General features: G+C 47.3%; 1 protein-coding gene across 2 annotated transcripts in view; it reads left to right on the top strand.

Moving 5' to 3' along the window:
* The window catches only part of LOC144125501 (neuroligin-4, Y-linked-like), a 338,755-nt gene that overhangs the window by 288,820 nt on the left and 29,135 nt on the right, over positions 1-20,800 (top strand). For both annotated transcript variants that reach the window (XM_077658945.1, XM_077658946.1), the window contains exons 5-6: positions 12,258-12,631; positions 19,930-20,435. In XM_077658945.1, the coding sequence (XP_077515071.1) occupies positions 12,258-12,631; positions 19,930-20,435 (880 nt within the window). The remainder of the gene's footprint in view (positions 1-12,257; positions 12,632-19,929; positions 20,436-20,800) is intronic.

The raw sequence follows: 20,800 nt of genomic DNA, 5'->3' as shown, positions 1-20,800 counted from the left end.
CAAAAAAAAAGGCTGACACACGGCAGTTTACTTGTGAAACTGGAGGGTGATGGGAACACCATTGTTTCATTCTTTAGCCGTTTCTAGCTCATAAAAGCTTTTTCTTAGCGAATGTAGGGTATTTGGCGATAGATTGCGGCAATGTATCGATATAGCCCACTTTTAATTTTTATCTTAGTGTACTTTTTATTGCCTGTGAGTGAGTGAGTGAGTGAGTGAGTGAGTGAGTGAGTGAGTGAGTGAGTGAGTGAGTGAGTGAGTGAGTGAGTGAGTGAGTGAGTGAGTGAGTGAGTGAGTGAGTGAGTGAGTGAGTGAGTGAGTGAGTGAGTGAGTGAGTGAGTGAGTGAGTGAGTGAGTGAGTGAGTGAGTGAGTGAGTGAGTGAGTGAGTGAGTGAGTGAGTGAGTGAGTGAGTGAGTGAGTGAGTGAGTGAGTGAGTGAGTGAGTGAGTGAGTGAGTGAGTGAGTGAGTGAGTGAGTGAGTGAGTGAGTGAGTGAGTGAGTGAGTGAGTGAGTGAGTGAGTGAGTGAGTGAGTGAGTGAGTGAGTGAGTGAGTGAGTGAGTGAGTGAGTGAGTGAGTGAGTGAGTGAGTGTCTGTCCGGTACATGTAAATTTACCTTTACTTGCGAGTGCCTGTGCTCTGCTCGTATGACACGGGCCGTCAGATTCATGAATCCCTGAAGTTAGCTTTTGGAAATTTGCTTGCACAAATTCATATGACAGGAACCGATCAAGACGACTGTATCTGAGGCCTTGAAAGCATTTTTTTTTCGCAACATATGCAGAAAAGGACCAGGCAGAAATTGCATAATTTATCATCTGAGAAGGCTGGAATTCTTTGTCTCCTAATGTTCCTAATGAGGGGACATTTGTCTCCTAATGAGGGGAAATTTTTACATGCTGAGATTTTTGTAAGCAGCATGTCAAAAAGCTGAACATGTAAAAATTTTCCCCTCATTAGGAGACAATTAGGACCTCAGGGTGCTATAAGCTCCTCCCTAGCAAGTGTTACCTTTATGTTTTTGCGGGCTGACTCTAAAAACAGCAACGCTGTGCGAATTAATGTTCTGAATCTCGGCAGCAGTGTTGTACATATCGTAGTTTGCAAAAATAATATCAGCGCGAGGTGCTACCTAGGATTAAATCAAACACTCCTGCCAGATGACATTACAAATGCTGAACAATTTATTGCTAGTTATAAACGAAATTAGCGCCGCTCTCTCATTACCTAATCATTTGGGGTAAAATTAACTGCCATCTTTTGTCTCCAGAAGTTGTCAAACACGGCGCTCTCTCTTTGTGTTCAGAGACGCAAAGGCTGTCAGCACCGCGCCGACGCCCTTAATTTAGAGTGTCTATGTTTCTCTCGTGATACATACAGGACTCTCAACTAGACCTCGATAATACGCCTTGAAGAGAAGATATTTCATACAAAAAAATGGCCAGGCTGCTCATGCTTTCAAATGAATTAATGCTAGCTACTTTTTTCTAGCAGCTGCAGAAAACCATAAAATGGTCACGCTTGGCCGACGTGCCAGAAATGTGCCCTAATTAATGCCTCTCCTTCTAAACTTCATTCATGCAAACCTCCCCCCCCCCCCCCCACCTGAAGCACTCTCCCAAGGGATATGGATCAGGCACTTGCCTCCACCACGTTCCACGTATTAATTACATAGTGCTCAATAAATGTAAGCGGGTACAAAAACGACAAAAAAATTCTCCTGGCCATTTTGCCGTATTCATTGTGTATAATTATGCCTTCTGACCGTGACGGAATTCTTCGGAAGTTTTTTGCCATTCTTGCGCAAGCTGACATAATAGTATACGCTTCGTTATAGTAAGCAACAAAAAACGCACAACAGCGACATGTCTGTACCTTCTAGGTTAGAACATGGCCAAGTTCTGCAGATTACAAAACGTTGATAACTGTTAGAAAAAAAATCCCATGACTGGATATGAAAAGACGAAGGCACACATAATGAATAACAAACTAGTCCCCGTTACTGCCCTGTTAGCGTTGGCTCTTATTCACGGTCGGATTTCCTGGCTTGTTTTCGCGGGTGAACGCTTGGTCACAGCTATATTATTCGTATGCATACACATAGATCGTCACAGGCTCTTTTTAGCATAAACCAGCAACAGTTCGCCCAACGGTGGCCTTGTGGTAGGAAATCCGCCTCGCATTCGGGAAGTTCATGATTCGATCCCCAGTGCCGCCGGGTACCCACCGGTTTTATAATGGGTAGAAGATTTCCCCTGACCTGGTGTGAGACTCTTCTGGGTTTAAATACTTGAAAAGGGTCTTTTAGTCGCATCGCCCTCCGCCGATGGAAAATCTATCCGCTATAGACCGATATCCCACTTGTGTGGTAAAGCCCACAGTACTCCTTTTTTTTTTCGAAGAACTGTCTGTTCTAGGCTTGCACTATAGTTTGATTTGAAGGCGTGGATTCCTCCCAAGCCATTCACCCTGGAAAGCCGAGCCCCAGGCAGGGGTATAACTTTGAAGATGACCAGTGGGTAGCTGGCCAGCAGTGAGAGTCCACTTGGCATCGCATTTTTGTAGCAACCTCCCGGGATATCTCGTGCAAGTCAACTCCTTGTAACATTTCGATGGACCTCAAGCTAGTTCGCATTTCATGGCGAATCATTCCCATTGGCCATACGAAGTGCAATTTATGCTATGTAATCCCATTTAAGTCAGCGGTCTTAAGTGATACTGCTTCCTCTAAGAACTTTCTCCTCTTTTGCCAGTTGATAAAAAAATTTCCTCTTATCGAATATAAAATGCCACAATTTAAACTTAACTCCGGGACTTGCGGAAGTAACTTAAATGCCGAGGGCCAACCTTCAAAGCAAAATGCTTGGAATATATATTTTTTTCTAACACGAATCAAATACGAAAAAGATTTATAATATAAAAAGGACACAACCCAGTGCTGCATTGTGTCCTTCCTTCTTTGTCCCCCGGCTCTTGTTCTGTAATCCTGTAATACGAATACTTAGCTGCGAATATTGACTCAAATATTAAATAATGAAGCTGCGATGCAATTATTCACCTTGCCATTTTTGGAACAATAAGCATTCTTGAAGAGGAAACCAGTGAGCAAGCTCTTTGTACGACAACGCCAAGGGAGGCGTGCTAACGCAGTGGTCCTCGATATCTAAGATTATTTGTGCCTTAATTATCTCTCTCGTGATAAAGTATTTGCTTTTTTCCGTGAATCCTGCATTTAACAAAGGTTTGCACTATTCATAACACATGATCAACCAACTAGCCCACACCTCAACTCTTGTAAACCTAATTATGTTCGTTATGACAAGACATTCCAGCCTTCCCAGGGAAAAGAAGTGTACAAAACTATTTCACATTGGCAAGTGCAAACGTAAACTAAGTACGAACGTATTCAAGTACGAATAGCGGGTGTTCTCGTCGGGCACTGACCATTCCGCTAACCAAATAAGCCGTTTGGAATTTCTTTAGCAGATAGGCTACGTGAGCTTTGCCTGTTGGAAACGTTCGAAGCAATTCGCAATAGATCTCTAATTACAAGAGTTACAATTCCCTTTCCGTAAAGTCTCCTCTGAATTTGCAGCACGTTTCCATTCGTAAGCGAAAACTGCTATAGATATTGTCGCAGTTTTCGGCAAGTGGGCCGATACCTATCAAACGTATCCTTAGGGCTCTAGTGCTGCCTTTAGCGTGTCGCAGCCTCAAGCTGAGTAGAAACGGAGGAGTTTATATCCCCCAAAGCCAATGCTTTCGACTGTGTGAGTTTTATATTTCGGTTTTGAGAGTATCCATATTGTATCATGTGTATTCGAAGACTTCGTTTTTTCTTTCAAAAAAAAAAAGGGGGGGGGGGGGGAGGAATGGTCCAGACAGAATCCATTTCCTTGACAAGTTACCTAATTCCCCCCGTTACCTATCGAATGCAACGCGCTGAAATTCACAGGAATGCGAATATACAGAAAAGAATATTGCTCACCGCTGGTAGTCATAGTAGCGCCAGACTAGCATTTAGAGCTCCTTTTCAGACTAGCATTTAAAGCTTCTTTACAAAAGCCTATTTTCCCCAGGCTGAAATAGTTTCTCGGTGCCACAGCGGGAAGTGGCAAACAGCATTGATACCGCTTTTTTCAAATCTATAAGAAAAGACGACATTAGATACTGATGCCTGCATTATAGTACATACCTCGTACTAGAAGTGGCCCTTCCTTCCCACTTTTCATCCACTATTTCTCCAGTTTGCTCTGTAACGAATTGTGCTTGTATTACCCCCGATTTTTTCTTGCCTTGCCTTGCCTTGCCTTGCCTTCACAGGCAATTACTTACGAGAGTTCTCGTTATTAATAACAGGCAGCAGAAAGAGTGCAAAAAATACTTTTTTTATTTTTTAGTCCACGAAGTCTCCTCACCGTTGTAGTTAGGTTGCAGTCGTTTACTCATTAGTTGAACTTCTCGCTCTTGCAGCATTTTCAAATCACTGCATTCACATATCACCAACGGCAATAGCGACTTTACCAGCCAAATAACTAAAGCATGTAAAGTTTCATTAGTCTGTAGTAAGAAAAGGGCGGGTGCACTCGCATAACTTTATTAGCATATGGTGTTCACATGCTTAATAGCGCCTAAATAATTCATTCTTCCAATAATTCATCACTAACGCTTATGGCATGCCTACGTGGCCGGTATAGTGAACGCTTAAAGCCAAAGTTTGCGTATAAGTTTGAATTAGGTACGTGTAAGAGTCCGAGTTCAACGAACGCTTTTGTTCTGCGCAATTTATATTATATGATTGTAATAAATAAAATTATTAGTTCCGCGCGTGTTAGTTACGCTAATGCGCTCTACTGAGCCCTTGTTGATTGCTTAGTCCTTACAGAGTGTTCACTGGTGCTGTGTGCTTTCATAGTGGCAGGCCTGGTCCTGAAAGACTGTTATACGATCATTCTACGCCAGATCAACCAGACTGCGCTCGACCATCTTCGATTTATCTAAAAAAAATTGGCACATGGTTTTATTGTGGTAAATACTCTCCCAGCTAGCTTTTAGCGAAAAAAAATTTGTACCGTGGCTGGCATCTTAAGTTCGTAAGTGACTGCAAAACCTAGTCTGACAAAAATTCTTGCAAAATCGAATTTTTTCCGCAGAGCTATGACATTTTTTTCGCGTGAACTAAATACACTGTGCATTTAATGCAATGACTAGGAATGAATTTTCACTATTTTCCTCCTAATTATGAAACACCGAAAAAAAGTACAAAACCATAGCACTTGCAATTTATTATTATTTTTTATGTTCTTGCGGAGGTCATTTCAACTAATTTCTCACATACTACATCACTCAAAAAAACCGATGGAAATTTTTCTGAGCGTAAGGAATGTAAAGCACGTTAGAAAAAATTCTAAATCGAAGAAAAAAAATCGTTTTTGTAGCCTTCAATTCCAAAGTGAGGCGGTTCAAGTAAAAATATAAAAGATACTACGTTGCGCAACGGCATTCAAACGCATTTTTTTTCAGGGCTCTAATCGATACGAATTTTGTTTTAAAGAAAATACTTTTATAAGTTGAGCACCCGCGCTACTGCGGCATTACTCCTTGCTCGCTCCGCACTGCACAACATGCAGCCGCCGGAAGAAAGGAGACACAAAAGCAGCTCTACGATGCTGCAAGTGCACTCTAAGCACGAATACACCTTTGAGGGAGTAAAAAGGGAATAAGTTGCCCTCTAGCGCACTCCCTTTAAGGTACCGGGTGTGCACTAGAGTACAGCTTATTCACGCATAGGCTTATTCGTGTTTGGGTTGTGGCTGTTCCGGAAGCTTGGACGTTGAAGGGCCGGTTGGCCTTCTCATTCATGTTTGGACATTTGAAACTCTAGGGTCGCTGCTTATGACGCAAGTAGAGCGTGCGCAGTTGAACACTGAAAGCTTGATGTGACAAAACGCTCATGTTCCTTTCAAAGATACCGCTATTTCAAATCGGCCACTGAGTTCAATATCGTTTTTGTTTCTTGTGGCAACCAGTTAAGACAACCTTGATATTTTGCTTCACTCATGTAAACAGGCGAGGTTCAGACGAGGAGACGGTACTGACCTGTATATAGACGCGCTCGCCTTGACATGTTTCCTCCACAGGCACTGCGAAAACAACGAAAGGGCTGACTTCGTTTCACTTTCGACATACGGCACGAATCCTTGGAAAGGTATTCCCATCGTTTGCTCTACGACATCAAGGGCGCTTCTTGTCAGAAGGGCATGTTCAGATGTTGACGTGCAGTTTACGTGGAGGAACACTGGCCACGGTGGTGGTGCTCACACTGAAAGTGGCACCCGATTATGGAAACGCGGCTCAAAAAAACCCAAGAGATTTGAAGGCACACTACCAGCACTCACTGAACTAACTTTATTAGCAATGGTTAAGAATTGTTATACGCATGAGTGCCTGGAACAGCATTAAAAGAAAAGAAAGAGAAAGGTTTACAAACGTACAAGAATAAACACGATAAACAGTTCGTAGTAAAATCAAGCTGTGTCGAGGAATGCAAGCATATTGCCTGTCAGAACTACGGTAGGTTTACTGATGCAAGCGTGCCGTTTTTCTGTTATACTACATGCCTTTGCCGCATTCCGCGTCGTCTTATGGGTGTTCGTACAACATTCTTGGGCTAAATTTTGGCTCGCACCTATTACACATGAGACAGTGGTCTGCCCCTCGTGAATCAGTATCGTTGTTCTCGACATTCTTTCTGTGCTTGCTGAGAGGTGTGTTCAGACGCCGTCCAGTCTGTCCCACGTACTTGGCCGCCGCATGATAAGTCGATCTGATACACGACGATCTGATGGCGCCCCGCACTTGATAGCGCTTCCGGTAGGTTGAGTAATGAGGGGTGACGCTGCAGGGATCTTTCGTCGGCCTCTCCAGTTACCAGACGTGGTGCCATGACGCTCCCGCTACGCGGTTGCTTCGCTTTTATTTCTCACAACCGTGCCCTCGAGCAGCAGATCGTCCAACCCAAGCGCACCATCACATTTGGGCAGTGGAGCTCAGGTTCTGTGCCTCCTTAGCTCCGGCGGCTGCGTGCATTGCAGTAAAGAGCCAGTGCGGTATTTTGAAGAGAAAAGCTTCACTACGATAGGTAAAGTAGTCGTCGCGTAGGCCGGAGAATGACCTTGAATGACCATCAGCCCAACCACGTTAGCCGTGTATGACCATATGTGATACAGTTATGGTGTCGAACCCTTGACCCCTGGCCTTGACCCATGACCTTTAGATGAACTTTGACCTCTGACCTTCTGTTGACCTCTGACATTGGGTTGACCTTTGACCTTAAGAACGTCCTACGGGGGTGATGTGAAGCCACGTGATGACATCCGATGTGGATGTCGTAAGACCATGTAATACCACGTCATAGCCATAGCTCGTGAGGGTCGCGATGTAACGGCTGTCGCGATCGTGTAGCAGAGCTGCCATGGACGAGTCCCAGACGTTTAGCAAGCACCCTTGCTTTTCGCTGAATTACAGGTTTAGCCAAGTTAAGCTGCTGCCATTTTTTTTGTCGTTTATGGGGTTTAAAATCCCAAAGCGACTAAGGCTATGAGGGACGCCGTAGTGAAGGGCGCCGGAAATTTGGACCACCTGGGGTTCTTTAACGTGTACTGACATCGCACAGTACACGGGCCTCTAGCATTTCGCCTCCACTGAAATCTCACGCCGCGGCCGGGATCGAACCCGCGTCTGTCCGGTCAGCAGCCGAGCACCGTAACCTCTGAGGCACCGCGGCGGCTGCCTGTACGGTGTATCGCCGTAGGTGAGCCCCGGTGCTAAATCACAAAATTGTTTTCTCGCTTAAAAAAAGTTGTGTTTCGTTTAATTTTCTAGAATAATTGTCACCTCACAACTCAGTTTACGGCAGAATGGGCCGCAAAAAGCAGTTTTTCCTGTTTAAAATATTATTTTCTGACGTGGTTTACTTGTCTTGCGATCTGAAGCATTTCTGTCGGCTTTTTTAGTTGTGGGAAATCTGACAAAACAGTTTACTTGAGTTCTATGCGATTATAAAAATAGCAACAAATTCGAAGTATTATGGTTTTGTACTTTTTCGGTGTTTCATATTTCAGCAAAAATAAAATAAATTGATATCAAGCGTAGTTATGGGTGAACATTTATTTTTGTACGCCTTTTTTCAGACTAGGTTTGTTATCATTTGCAACTTAAGACGGCGGCCACGACACAAAATAAAACGTCTTTTCATCAAAAACCAGGTCGGAGAATGTTTATCACGGTAACACCATGTACCATAGTTTATCAAAAAAAATTTAAGATGGTCGAGCGCTAAGTCTCGCTCAGTTGGAGAGGAAAACGTTTTAACTAAATCTCCATAGACGTTTTAATTTCGGTAATTGTTTGTTGTTTGGTGGACTAATTAATATCGTTTTGAAAGATTGCCGCTTAAATTTCGTGCTTTAAAAGGTCAAGAAAGGACATCAAGCACACATTATTAACATTCGATTTTTCAAACAAATAAGTAACGTTATTTTAACATCAAAATGTTTTCTAAGAGCACTTTTGAACTGAACCGTAAAAGAGTTTCCCAATTAAATCCAATGCATATTGATCGGATGCATGTATTGAAAGCTTCTCAAAGCGTACACGCGGAGCGCGTCGCAGTCTTTCTGATTTCACAATTCATTCGTTTCCTTTGGCATGTTTCGCGAAGGCACAAACTGCGTTCAACGCAGAAATCTCGGCGGCATGGCACTCGCCCGACGGACAAACACAGAGAAAAATAACCTTCCGGTCAGTGGTCGCGCATGACATTTCGCCCTGCAAAAAGCAACGCATCTCTAGCGGCACCGCGACAACCGAAGACTCTGCAGAAAAAAAGGGAAAAATAAACTGAGTGCTCTTTCTCAAAATGCTTTGAAGGACGAGAAATACAACAGCGAAGCTATAACGCGAAGTCCAAGAATAAGGTGCTATCTGCTAAAGGAGCAGTCGCATCAAGTCGCCGCTCCATACCGTTCCAGAAACGACGCAAACAAAGCGCAGTAAATGTGCGCGAGGCCGGCTTTTCTGCGGCACCGTAAAAGGATGCTAAAGCACACATACACGCGCGCACACACGCGCGCGGAGGCGCTCGCGAGAGCGCGCTGTCTGCTTCGCTTTAAGCAAAAAGGGGTGTCGGCCACCGCACTTGACATGTTTATGAAAACAGTGTACGCAGCCGTCTTCTTCTTCACGACCCGCCATACAAAAAGGTCACGTGGGGCCGCTCCACCCGCGGGTTGCTTGAAGAAAACACCGGTCTCAGTACACGATCTTCACGACCCTAATACACGTCCCTTCCCTCTCCTCTTCGTCGTATGCAGGCTATACGACCGCGTCTCAACAACAGCCCTGCGCTTACCTCTTTCGCGCTCCCGCTTGAATCCTCGTATTTGTTTCTCTATTTGCGCTAGAGCAGTTTCCGGCAGCTAACGAGGGCAAGCCAGGGAAGCGACTCTATAAGCGAACGGTGCTCTCTACAAGGGTCAGGTGGGGGCATATCGGTCGGCGCCCGGGCCGTAAACAGAGAGCGCGCCGGGTTTGGGCGGCCCGTCGTCTTGGCGTGCCCCTCGTAAATTCCTAAATCGCCCTGTCCCCGCGGAGTTCACCGCACCGCGGTTGCCCCCGAGAACATCAGGCGACAGGCGAGGTTGCCTAACAGCCTCCGCATTCAGGCGCTGCGCGCGCTATAGTGAATGGGGAAGAGGCACAAGACGACGACGCCACCGGCGTTACGAGGCCTCCTCCGACATGAGCCCCCCCTGGTCGCTCGCGCTTCGGCCGATACGTCGCGGTGCGTTTCGCTGGGAGGTGTCGCTGCGTGAAGACAGCTTTACAAACTTGGTTTGCATGTAGTCAACGTCGCTGTCTCCTTTCTTTTGCTGCTTCTTCTGAACTTGAAAGTGGGCTTGTCTTTGTTCACAGCGATGCAGACGAAGATGCTTCGTCGATACGAAGAGTGGCGGAAGAAAAAATCACTGCGTACATGTGTGTACGATGCTTAGGAAATGAAACAAAGAAATGTTAACGGTATTCAGCGCGCGAGAACCCTGAGCTCTTTATCTTCGCGTGCGCGTTTATTTAATTATTAGTAAAGCTTTCGGCGCCATTAAGCCATTACTGTAAGTGCCTGCATTGTTATGACGTGGATAAACACTCGTTTAAGCTCAGAAGGGATAGGAACGAAAGTGCGCTTAAATGTACAGACTGTAGGCGCACTCAAACGAAGTGATTACTCCAAACTAAACGAACGTGCTCTTAACGACCTGGATATGAACGACGCGTCAAATTGTCTTGCAGCAGTTTTTCTTTTTATTTATTGATAGCTCGCACACGACCAAGCGTGCATGCGAAAATAATCTCGAGACGGAAACACGGAAACGGAGTTTCCGCAAATGCGCCACTAACGTTCACGCAAAGTGGGGACGCCTCATTACGTTGTGCAGGGGCAGACAGTAAAATAAAAAAGACGAGTTCACTTTAGTCATCACTTAAAATCAAGAAAATAAAAATATATATGCCCATCTTTATTACGGCATCTTTCGGTACAAGAAACAAGGTTGTATTAAGACAAATAGCTAGGTTGTTCAGAACAAATTTTGAGCTTAAGTAAACACAGTAGACTAAAAAATAACGGTAGTTGTTTTTTATTTCTTTATTTTTTAAGTGCATAAAGATCCAAAATCGTTTTACCATTGATTAAGACTAACTCGTGCATTCAGGTTGGCCTTTAAGAAACTCCCCCGCAAGAAATACTCAATGCACGCAAAGGCTGGCTTAATGAAATACGCCTATGCTGCGACCATGAAAATGGAAAATTTTTATTCCCTGTGCGTGTGAAACCGTATAGAACGCTTTTATTCATTCATTATGCAAGGATACAAGGACAATGTATTATAAGACTCCCCCAGAGCTTCCGAAACAGCCTGCGTCTGACCTAACTCGCCCTCAACCTTCCTAATGAAGCGCATGTGAACGCAGTCCAAGTGTAGCAGCCATGCCATCTCGAGGAACGCGCAACCATTCGTTACAGTTCCCAAAGCATTTATGTATAGGTATATCTTTTAACAACGGCCGAGCGCCACTTATAATCAGTCAGCTGCTGTGCATTTCTTTTCTGTGTAAAATGAAAGAGAAGTTAAAAACGTTAATTCCTGTTCCCGAGCTGGAGTGGATGTTGGTACGTTCATTTTATCGTTCATAAAATATAAAATGCAATAACTATTTTCCCAGCGTGATGCTTGGGCAGTGCAAAGCGTCGTACAAGCTACTCTGGTTTTGTTTTTGTTTTTTTTACCTAGCATGAATATGCATCTCAAACATATACTTTCGCTTACTCAAAGCCGACACAACAAGGCTTTTTGGAATGCCATGGAGTAGAGAATGAAGAGGGCGCTGCGGCAAACGAATGCGCTAGCTGTAGCAGTGGCTGTAGTGTCGTGTAAATACATCCCTATGTATATACCCCCCCCCCCTCATCGCCACCTCCACCCGCCCACCATAACAAAATCAAGAAGATTAGAATTGGTTGTAAGTTTTCCTTGAGTTCTCTTGCAGATAATCAAAGACCCATAGAAGGACCAAAACTACCGTGCCAGTCTTGACTTTTGACGCAGTGATCATGAAAACGGCGAACATTTGTCCGCATTGAAGAAAAGCCACCACTGCTGCACGACATGGGTTGCTTCTCAAAGAGAACATTCCACGGAAGTCGAGGGGCATCAGGCAACGTCTGAAACTTTCAGCGGACCAAAAAGAGTTTTCATGAGGTCAACAGCGTCTAAGTAACACCTGTACTACACGCGTGATGATATACAACGGCACCGAATTGCGGATCGACAGACATGACAAATGATTAAGCACTAAACTTCTAAATAAGTACATTCGATGTTGTTAAGGGTAACTTACTAGATTCCAAGAGAAGGCAAGCGTAGCATGGGGCGGCAGAAAGTTAGATGGGTGGATAAGATTAAGAAGTTTGCGGGGATAAGGTGGCCGAGGCTAGTACAGGACTGCGTTAATTGGAGAGGTGTGGGAGAGGAATTTGCCCTGTAAGCATCATTAGTGACGATGATGACGACGTCGATGGTGGTGGTGGTGATAATGATGGTGATTATCATAATGAAGATCAATGTAGTCTCGTTCAATGTGCAGCAACAGGCCGAGTTTCGCTTTTAGTAACGACATTTTCCTTCTCTCCATCTCGCAGACAACGGGCTGTTCCAGCGCGCCGTGATGATGTCCGGCTCGGCGCTCAGTCCATGGGCGATCGCGCGCGACGCAGTGCGCTACGCGCGCCAGGTGGGCCGCGCGCTGGGCTGCCCCGAGTCCGGCAGCGGCGCGGCGCTGGGCGACTGCCTGCGCCACCGGCCCGTGCGCGAGCTGGTCGACGTGCCGCTTGCGGTGCCCGAGCACCTGAGTGCCTTTGGCCCCACCGTGGACGGCACAGTGGTGCCCGGAGAGCCCCGCCACGAGATGGCCTCACCACGCTCCTCGTACGCCGACTACGACCTGCTGTTCGGCGTGGTGCGCTTCGAGGCATACTTCCTGTTCACCGCCTACGAGGAGAAGCACGGGTTCGAGGTGAGTGACCGCCCTAGGGCACGCGTGTGTGGGGCAGTATGCCATGTCATGCAAAGTTACTCTATGCAGTTCCATGCTGTACTGTACTGTGCTATGGTATAGTATGGTATGGTATGGTATGGTATGGTATGGTATGGTATGGTATGGTATGGTATGGTATGGTATGGTATGGTATGGTATGGTATGGTATGGTATGGTATGATATGGTAGAGAGAGGGCAAGCAGATGTTTTCTTGACACACACAAAGTCAACAAAGGAGGGGAAAGCCTCAGGGTGCTTAGCGACATTTCGACAAGACGACTTGTCTTCGTCTGGGCAAAATATTCATCATGGCGGCGTTTAAATAGGGCCTTCACTTCGAGGAGGAAGACCCGGTGATGGGGAGGAAGGCGTGAGGTGGGAAGGGTGTTAGGATGGGGAGTGTGAATTTTGTCCAGGCATGATGGCAGCTAAAGAGACACACCCTTCCTACGAAACGAAAAAAAAAATTGGCGGTGGTTTAGCTCTGGTTGAACCTGGAGTGACGCGATAGCTGCATCTGGCCGAGCGGAACTTGGCCACGTGACCAACCACGTGACGAACCACGTGATCAGCCACGGCGCCGCGCCGCCGGTAGCTGCTCCGCACCACGTGACAGCGTGGAGGCTCCGCCACGCTGAAGCCTCGAAATGCTACCGTAATGTAGCTATCGCTACAAAACCAAAAAGTGCAGCTGAAATACCATCGCGATGAAAAGAAACGCGAACAACGCGGCGCCTATGCTCTTCGCTGCTGCAATTTCTTTTGATCACTCTTTTGCATGAGTGGCAAGAAAAAGACGTTAGAGTCGTCCTGGAATGTATCATGGACGACTGTAGCGTCGTTTTGCTTACACCTAAGTAAAAGCGTGAAGAAAATAAATTCGAACAGCAGAGCACCTAGGCTCTGCTCTGTTCGCATTTCTTTCCATCGCCCCTGTACCTCTCAGCAATCGCCGCAAGCATTTTGCGTACGTAGGCGGAAGATTACCGTCGCTGTGATTCAGTTTTTTGGATTGTCAGGGACTGGAGATACTGGCGCGAGAGCCAGTTCCTTTCTCCTGCGATAATGGATGCTTCTTCCCCGTCTATGTTGTGCTAGCTGGATTCCACGTGTTCCACAATCGCGTTAGAAGCACCCTTCTTATTTTTGACGTCGTTCTTAGGCTCCTTCAATCGTCTATCGAAGTTCCCGCTCTCACCTATATAAGCGCAGCTGCAGCCTGCACAGGGAATTTTCCAGATGAGGCCCCGAAACCTCTTTCTTCAGTTTATCCTATGTGTACAACGTGATATCCCGTTTGCATGACTGTGTGGGATGCGCTTTGAACTAAACACATTTTGACATGGAGGAATCGCATTTCTAAACATTTCTTTTTGTTCTTTGTATGCCTCTTTGCCGCTGCCCAGCCTCGCCTCTGATATCGCAGCCGGGCAGTGAGACTCCCTGTTAGAAATGGGCCCTGACGCCACAAAAGGTCACTACCGATCGAATGGAAACAAAGCAGTGGGTTGGACAACAAAAATATCCTCACTCAATACGGCGGCAGATAACTGTCCTTCGAGTAAGCAGGGAGGACGCGAAGCCCCAGGCTTTTTTTTTTTTCTAACATTCGCATCACGTCGCATCTAACAGTGTTTCAAGGCCTTCCATTTTGAAGACAGTAAAGCTGCAAAAAAAATTCAAAACTGACGTAATCTACAAAGCAAGTAAGGCTATACAGCCACTCTTCGCGCACATACGCAGGCACTCGTGCTCACACACAAATAAAACGGATTCACGTCTCGGTGACAATCCCGTAGTGCGCTTTTTTCTCCCACAGCTGAACAGCACCACAGGCGAAAATCCTCCGCTCGCTCGGGTCCCCGCAGCGGCACACGCGGTGTTTGCATAATGGCTTAACGCGCTCCTTCACGCCTTCGGGAAAAGCGCTGCGCTGCGCTCTTCTGCTGCGGACAAACCGCTCACGCACGCACGCGCGCTGCTGCTATGCTGCATCTCCCCCACGCCTGAGTGGTTCTTGGAACAGGGGACAACTTCCACGGGCGCCGCAGCGACATGCTGCTGCCCGTCGTTCGCCGCAGCGATAGCATCCACCAACGACGAGCCTGCCTGCGGGCAAACGCCGCCATTGCGCCGAGAGAGAGAGAGAGAGCGTGGGTAACAGGCACTCGCTCCACTCGAGTGACTTTTCCTCGTATCTTCGTTGCAACGCCTCCGGGGGGAGGGAAGGACTGCTCGACTTTGCCTAACTCGGGAGGCTGGAGCTCGCATCGCACCTCATTCCTCCTCCTCCTTTCTTTCTTGCATCCGTGATTTTCCTCGCCGCGGCGACGGAGCCTGATTGCGTCCCGTTATTCACCTCAGCCACCGCCGGGGTCGCAGGTGCGCCTGAGGGCGCAGTGCGTGTGGCTTAGTGCGCCCTCGTCCGACCGGCAACTCGCTCACACCGCTCGTTTCGGGAGTAGTCGAATTGCGAGCCGGAAAAGTCTCCTCGTTCTTCTTCCCCTGCTGCTTCTTTCATGCCCCGCATTCGTGCACGTCTCGCGATGCTTCCATAAACATACGCTCGCGAATAGAGCGCCTTCGCGTTCGTACCTTCTTTTATGTCGATCCTAGGCATGCAATGTGCTCGTAAGCTCGCCAGGCACAGCAGCCGGATACGCGAACACCGCGTTATTGTCGGCATACACATACACATGCGTAGCCTCTCACGCTCCCCCTCCTCTATTCCCTCTTTCGTGTTCTTTTTCTTTCTTCTTTTTCTCCTTTCGCTTTCTTTTCCCCTCGCGTTGTAACGATCGTGGCAATCTATCTGGCCTCCGTGTCCCCTGTACTGATTACAGCTCGGTGGCAGTCAGTCTCCAGAGCGCGCGGGCGTGCGTGTGATTGGACCCGGTTTGTTTCCAGTTCCGCTGTTGGGGCTCTTGTTACTGCTTTACAAATTGGCCTCTCCGCCCGCCGCCAGCACAACGCCTTCCCCTCATTTCCTCCTCCTCCTCTCTCCTCTCACGTTATTTCTAGTAGCCCTTCTCCACTCTTCCTTCCCATCTTCGTCTCCGCTCCGCCTCCCCTCTCGATCCTTTCGGTACCCGAGAAATCAGATCGCTTCGTCGGTCCTTGCGGCAAAAGCTGCTGCCACCCACCCAGCACAGCACATTCTTTTCATTCTCTCTCTGCCTCTCTTTCATTGTTTCGTTTGGCCTCTTTTTTTCTTGTGTTTCACTTGTCTGTCGTTCCTTTCGTCGTTTCCTGTTGGTTTATTATCTTACCGTTTTCTCCTCCTCGATTCCGCGCTTAGCCTTACATGTTGGGAGCGCTCTTGGGAGCCGCTGGCGCTTTCAATATCTTTCTTTCTTTCTCTCTTCCTTGACTCCCCTTCGGGGGGTGTATCCGGAAGGAGCGGAAAGCGAAGCACTGTTGTTCGCCCCGGGAAGAAAAGAGAAAGAAGGCGAGAAAAAGACTTCTCCTCAGCGACGCTTTGCAAGCGCTTGTCGGACTCCGTTTGTCCGCCGTTCCTCTCTCTCGGGAGTTATTTAGTGGCCCCGGGCAGCCCCCTCCCCATCTTCTGGGATTGTTTTAGTAGCTGCCCCTCGGGCTGAGCGGGGAACGTTTTGTCTGACGGGGCAAGCGGCGGGCTGACGTGTACCACGACGTCGACCACACCTTCGGAATGAGGCCGACGTGGGCCTCGGGGGCTGGGGAAATATACAGGAGCGCAAGGTTCGCTTCGCTCCTGGAATGACCGCGGTAATGGATGAGAACAAGTGCTGCGCGCTAGGGAAATGGAGGGGAGGAGGGGAATATAGGACGGAAGGCTGCTCGGCAGTTTTTTTGTTGAGCCAGCATTAATAACGCCCCGGGGAGCTATGAGCAGTTATACGATGTAAGCGAGCGGTTCTGGCTGCAGCAGGGTTTTTGAGTTGCGTGAATGAACAGTGCTTCTGTCTCGGAGAAAAAAGGAAAAAGAAGAAAATTTTATTAAGTAGTAAAGGCGTTACGTGAGACCCTGCGTCGAGAGGGCTTTGTTTCGTAGTATGTAGACTTGCTTTAGTTGCGAGGTTTGTTTTATATATGCTTCTCTAAAATTAGGGAAGAGCGATAAAAGTTTGCAACTTTGGCCTGAGCGTTCTGCGGTGGATACATGCGAGAAGAGTGACGAATGCATAAATAACAAAGAAAAAAGATCCTGCGGCAGATGCAGCCAGTAAACTGCCTTCAGTTTTCTTTCAGCGAGGAGTCTGCGAGAGCTTCGTTGATTAATGTAAAATTTCTCATCTTAAGCGATGCCACCTCAAGCTTACTTATCTCACTGCGCATAGAGACTTTCAATCTGTGGCGTGGCAGTGCATGGGCATTTTCGGCAAGAATATTTCATCCAACTCCTGACTCGTTATTTAATATATTTAATAAGATATTTATGGTAAGCGATGCAGCATATAAAGTAGCACAATAAGAAATGAAAATACAGTATGTTGCGCCATTGGAATGAGACCAGTTATTAAGAAAAACAGCTAAAGGTAATACCCAGATTTTTTCTTCGACGCTGCATTATTTACCCGCCGCACATTCCTTTCGGGATAACTGTAGCGGAAATTTCAAAAGTAGCGCTGCAATCTGTGAGGTTCTATTTACCAAAAGCATGTAGTGTCAGCGTCGAATGAAACGCACTGAAATGGGTACAGAAGAATAAGGAGATTTTGCTTGAGGCAGACTGGCTAATAATGCATTTGACTTCCAGTTTGATGGCGCGAAGACCAGTGCATAGAAATGGTGCTTGCGTCTATTTTTTTTCTCCAATAGGTAATATGCTAATATTCTTGTGTCAAAGAATGTGCTGCGGTATCGTATCCCTTTTCGCTTTCTGGGTTGACGCTGATGCAGTAGAACGCGGACATTTCGAATTACTGGCTTTATCGAACACACAGATTATAAACTTGAAATAATTATGTAAAATTATTGGAAAGTAGTGCGCAATATCGAACTCTATTTTCGCCGGTTATTCGATATATCGAACTGCGCGCCGGTGGCCTGCAAGTGGCGCTTCTCCTAATAGCTTCCTTCGATCACTTTTTCGCTCACAGAGACGGGTCGGCTGCGCGGCCTTGGGCACCTACTGCCACCGCTAGATTTGTGAAACCGTTTGACGAGGTCACATTATTCATGTTGTTCCGTGAAGGCGTGCCGAAATGCGAAAGAGCTGCTAGCAGTTTCTCATGCGGTGAAGCCAACCTAGCGACGGCCCTCGCCTGGAAAGCTTCGCTCGCTTTGCTGCCGAAAGCATTGCGGTAACCAACTGAACATGAATTTTATAATGAGCGATTATTCTATTTATAGTGTACTTGTAATAGCATTTGACATCTTATCATAAGCTTTAGCCGCCACGGTGGTTCAGTGGTTATGGCGCTCAGCTGTTGACCAGAAATGCGCGGGTTCGATCCCGGCCGCGGCGGTCGAATTTCTATGAAGGCGAAATTCTAGAGGTACATGTACTGTTCGATGTCAGTGCGCGTTAAAGAGCCCCAGGTGGTCGAAATTTCCGGAGCCCTTCACTACGGCGTTCCTCATAGCCTTAGTTGCTTTGGGACGTTAAACCCTCATAAACTAAACTAAACTAAACTCATCATTGTAGTGGCCAGTTCCAAACAACCGTCCGCTGCGGCCCCGGTTTGAAGCAGGCTAGCTATAGCAACACCTAGCGAGTGCTGTGCTTCCATCACGGCGGCGGTACCATGTCGCTGCAAGAAGCGCGTCAATTTAGCGAGTGCACTGCTTTTTTTCAGGTAGGTTGTAGACAGACTTTTCGATTGCCTTTTTTTATACATCTAACTATGAATATATCGAACTATTTCGTGGTCTCTATTGATTTCCATATAACCGGGTTTGGCGGCAATACAGTCTAATGTTGAAGAACTCGGAGAACTATTTTTTCGATATAAGTACATTGAAAAAAAATTCCTCTAAGAACACACCCACTGGAGCGTTCAAAGCCATATTAGGGCATTGATCCCCCTCATAACCGTCCAAACTCGCCACATGCTTTCACGTCAACAAAGCTTCGCACATCATTCATGTTGTTCCGTGAAACCGTGCCGGAATGCGAAAGAGCTCCTAGCAGTTCATCTCTTTTCGGACTGAAGGAAAACGTGAAAATAAATGCGTCCTCTACAGGCGCTAATAAATTTGAGTGAAGTCTTGCGATGATTGGCACGCTCCTCACTACGCCACAAGATCGACTACCGGTGAAAATCTTGAAGCCCTAGTCTTTAAGCAGAATCTTATCAAATTACTCGGTTTAGGATAATGATTATCTTCAACTCTGTGCTGTAAATATATGCCATGAAGAGATGATTACTAGCCTATATATTCGTTTGTTATTACTGATCGTTTAAGGGCAATGATTTCTGCCACAGGAAGTTCCAGCTTGCGGCCAAATTGCAGAGGTTTACGGGAGTGCTCGCAATGAAGCACATTGCGTGGCCCAGAAGCAAACCTTGTGCGATGTACGTTTATGACAGAGACTGTGCATATATTAATTACTTCTACGGCCATTGAACTTTCATTCCTCTCCCCTTTTCCGTAATCTTACAACCCTAACACTTTACGCCTTATTGACCACCGCCTGGTTTTACCCTGCCGTAAAGACACAAAGAATAGAGTAGGCAATCTTTGCTCTCTCGCTAATCTCACAAATAGCCCCCTACACTACTCGAGCTCCGGACACTTGGTGTGTTCCTCATCCGCGAACTAATTATGGTAAACAAATGTTAAGCTACAGGTTCCCAAAGTTAGTAAATGACCTTACTCAATGTAACATCAGCGTGCTCACTTGTTCTGTAAGAAACCTGCTTGAAATAGTTTTATGCGCATGACTGTGTTCTGCAATAAGCTGTGTACGGCGTTTTTTTATTTTCTTTTTTACTGTTTGAATTGTATCCTTTTGAGTTTCTTGTTTACCTTTGTTTTAAATTTAGTCTATTCATAAGCTTTCTCTCCACCCTGCTGCAGCCACTGTAACGGTACTTGGGGCCAGTCAAGTTGCCCCTGAGCAGTATTTTTCCTTTGTAGCCCCCGCAACCATCGTATCTCCTTGTTTGTGGACATAAAATCACATCTACCAAGTAAAATAGCCAACAGTGTGCATCATCTTCAACGCTTGCCACCTGCCGTGTGCATGTCCTTGTCAAGAAACTATATTTTTTCGCCTGTAAAAAACGCTCCGACATTTAAAGTGGCACGTGTGCGCCTCGTTCAGAATGCTGCTCGGCGTTTGGCGCAGGTGGACCGTCGGGACCGGCTGCTGCGCACGCTGGTTCGCAACCTGTACAGCTTCCACCAGCAGGAGATCTTCCTGACGGTGGTCAACGAGTACACGGACTGGACGCGCTCCGTCCAGCACCCGGCCAGCATCCTCGAGGAGACGGCCGAGGCGCTGAGCGACGCGCTCGTCGTGGCGCCCGTCGTCGAGGCCGGCACGCTGCACGCGGCCGCCGCGGCAGCCAGGAGGGCGCCACCGTCGTCAGCCCGAGGGGTCGGCTCTGCACAGCAGCAGTCCAAAGGTGGTGGTGGTCCCGTGGCCACGACCCACTTCTACCTGTTCGGCTACCATTCGGACGAGTCGTCGTTCGCCCAGAAGAACGGCTGCGTACATGGCGAGGAGCTGCCCTACGTGCTGGGCCTTCCCTTACTAGGCACAGGGGCGCCTCTCTACGGCAACTACAGCAAGCAGGAGGCCGCCCTGTCCGAGACCACCATGTCCTACTGGGTGCGATTCTTCCGCACGGGGTGAGTGGTTGACAGCTGCCTCGCCGCTCGGCGTTAATCGCACGGATCTCTCAACGCACTATAACAAATAACCCGCCGTGGTGGCTCAGTGGTTAGGGCGCTCGGCTACTGATCCGGAGTTCCCGGGTTCGAACCCGACCGCGGCCGCTGCGTTTTTATGGAGGGAAAAAGCTAGGGCGCTCGTGTGCTGTGCGATGGCAGTGCACGTTAAAGATCCCCAGGTGGTCGAAATTATTCCGGAGCCCTCCACTACGGCACCTCTTTCTTCCTTTCTTCTTTCACTCCCTCATTTATTCCTTCCCTTACGGCGCGGTTCAGGTGTCCGCCGATATGTGAGCCATACTGCGCCGTTTCCTTTCCTCAAA

The sequence above is a fragment of the Amblyomma americanum genome, chromosome 3 (genome assembly GCF_052857255.1).
Source record: "Amblyomma americanum isolate KBUSLIRL-KWMA chromosome 3, ASM5285725v1, whole genome shotgun sequence".
Classification (NCBI taxonomy): domain Eukaryota; kingdom Metazoa; phylum Arthropoda; class Arachnida; order Ixodida; family Ixodidae; genus Amblyomma; species Amblyomma americanum.
The sequence above is the reverse complement of the archived record's forward strand: the minus strand, read 5'-3'. Positions and strand labels throughout refer to the sequence as shown.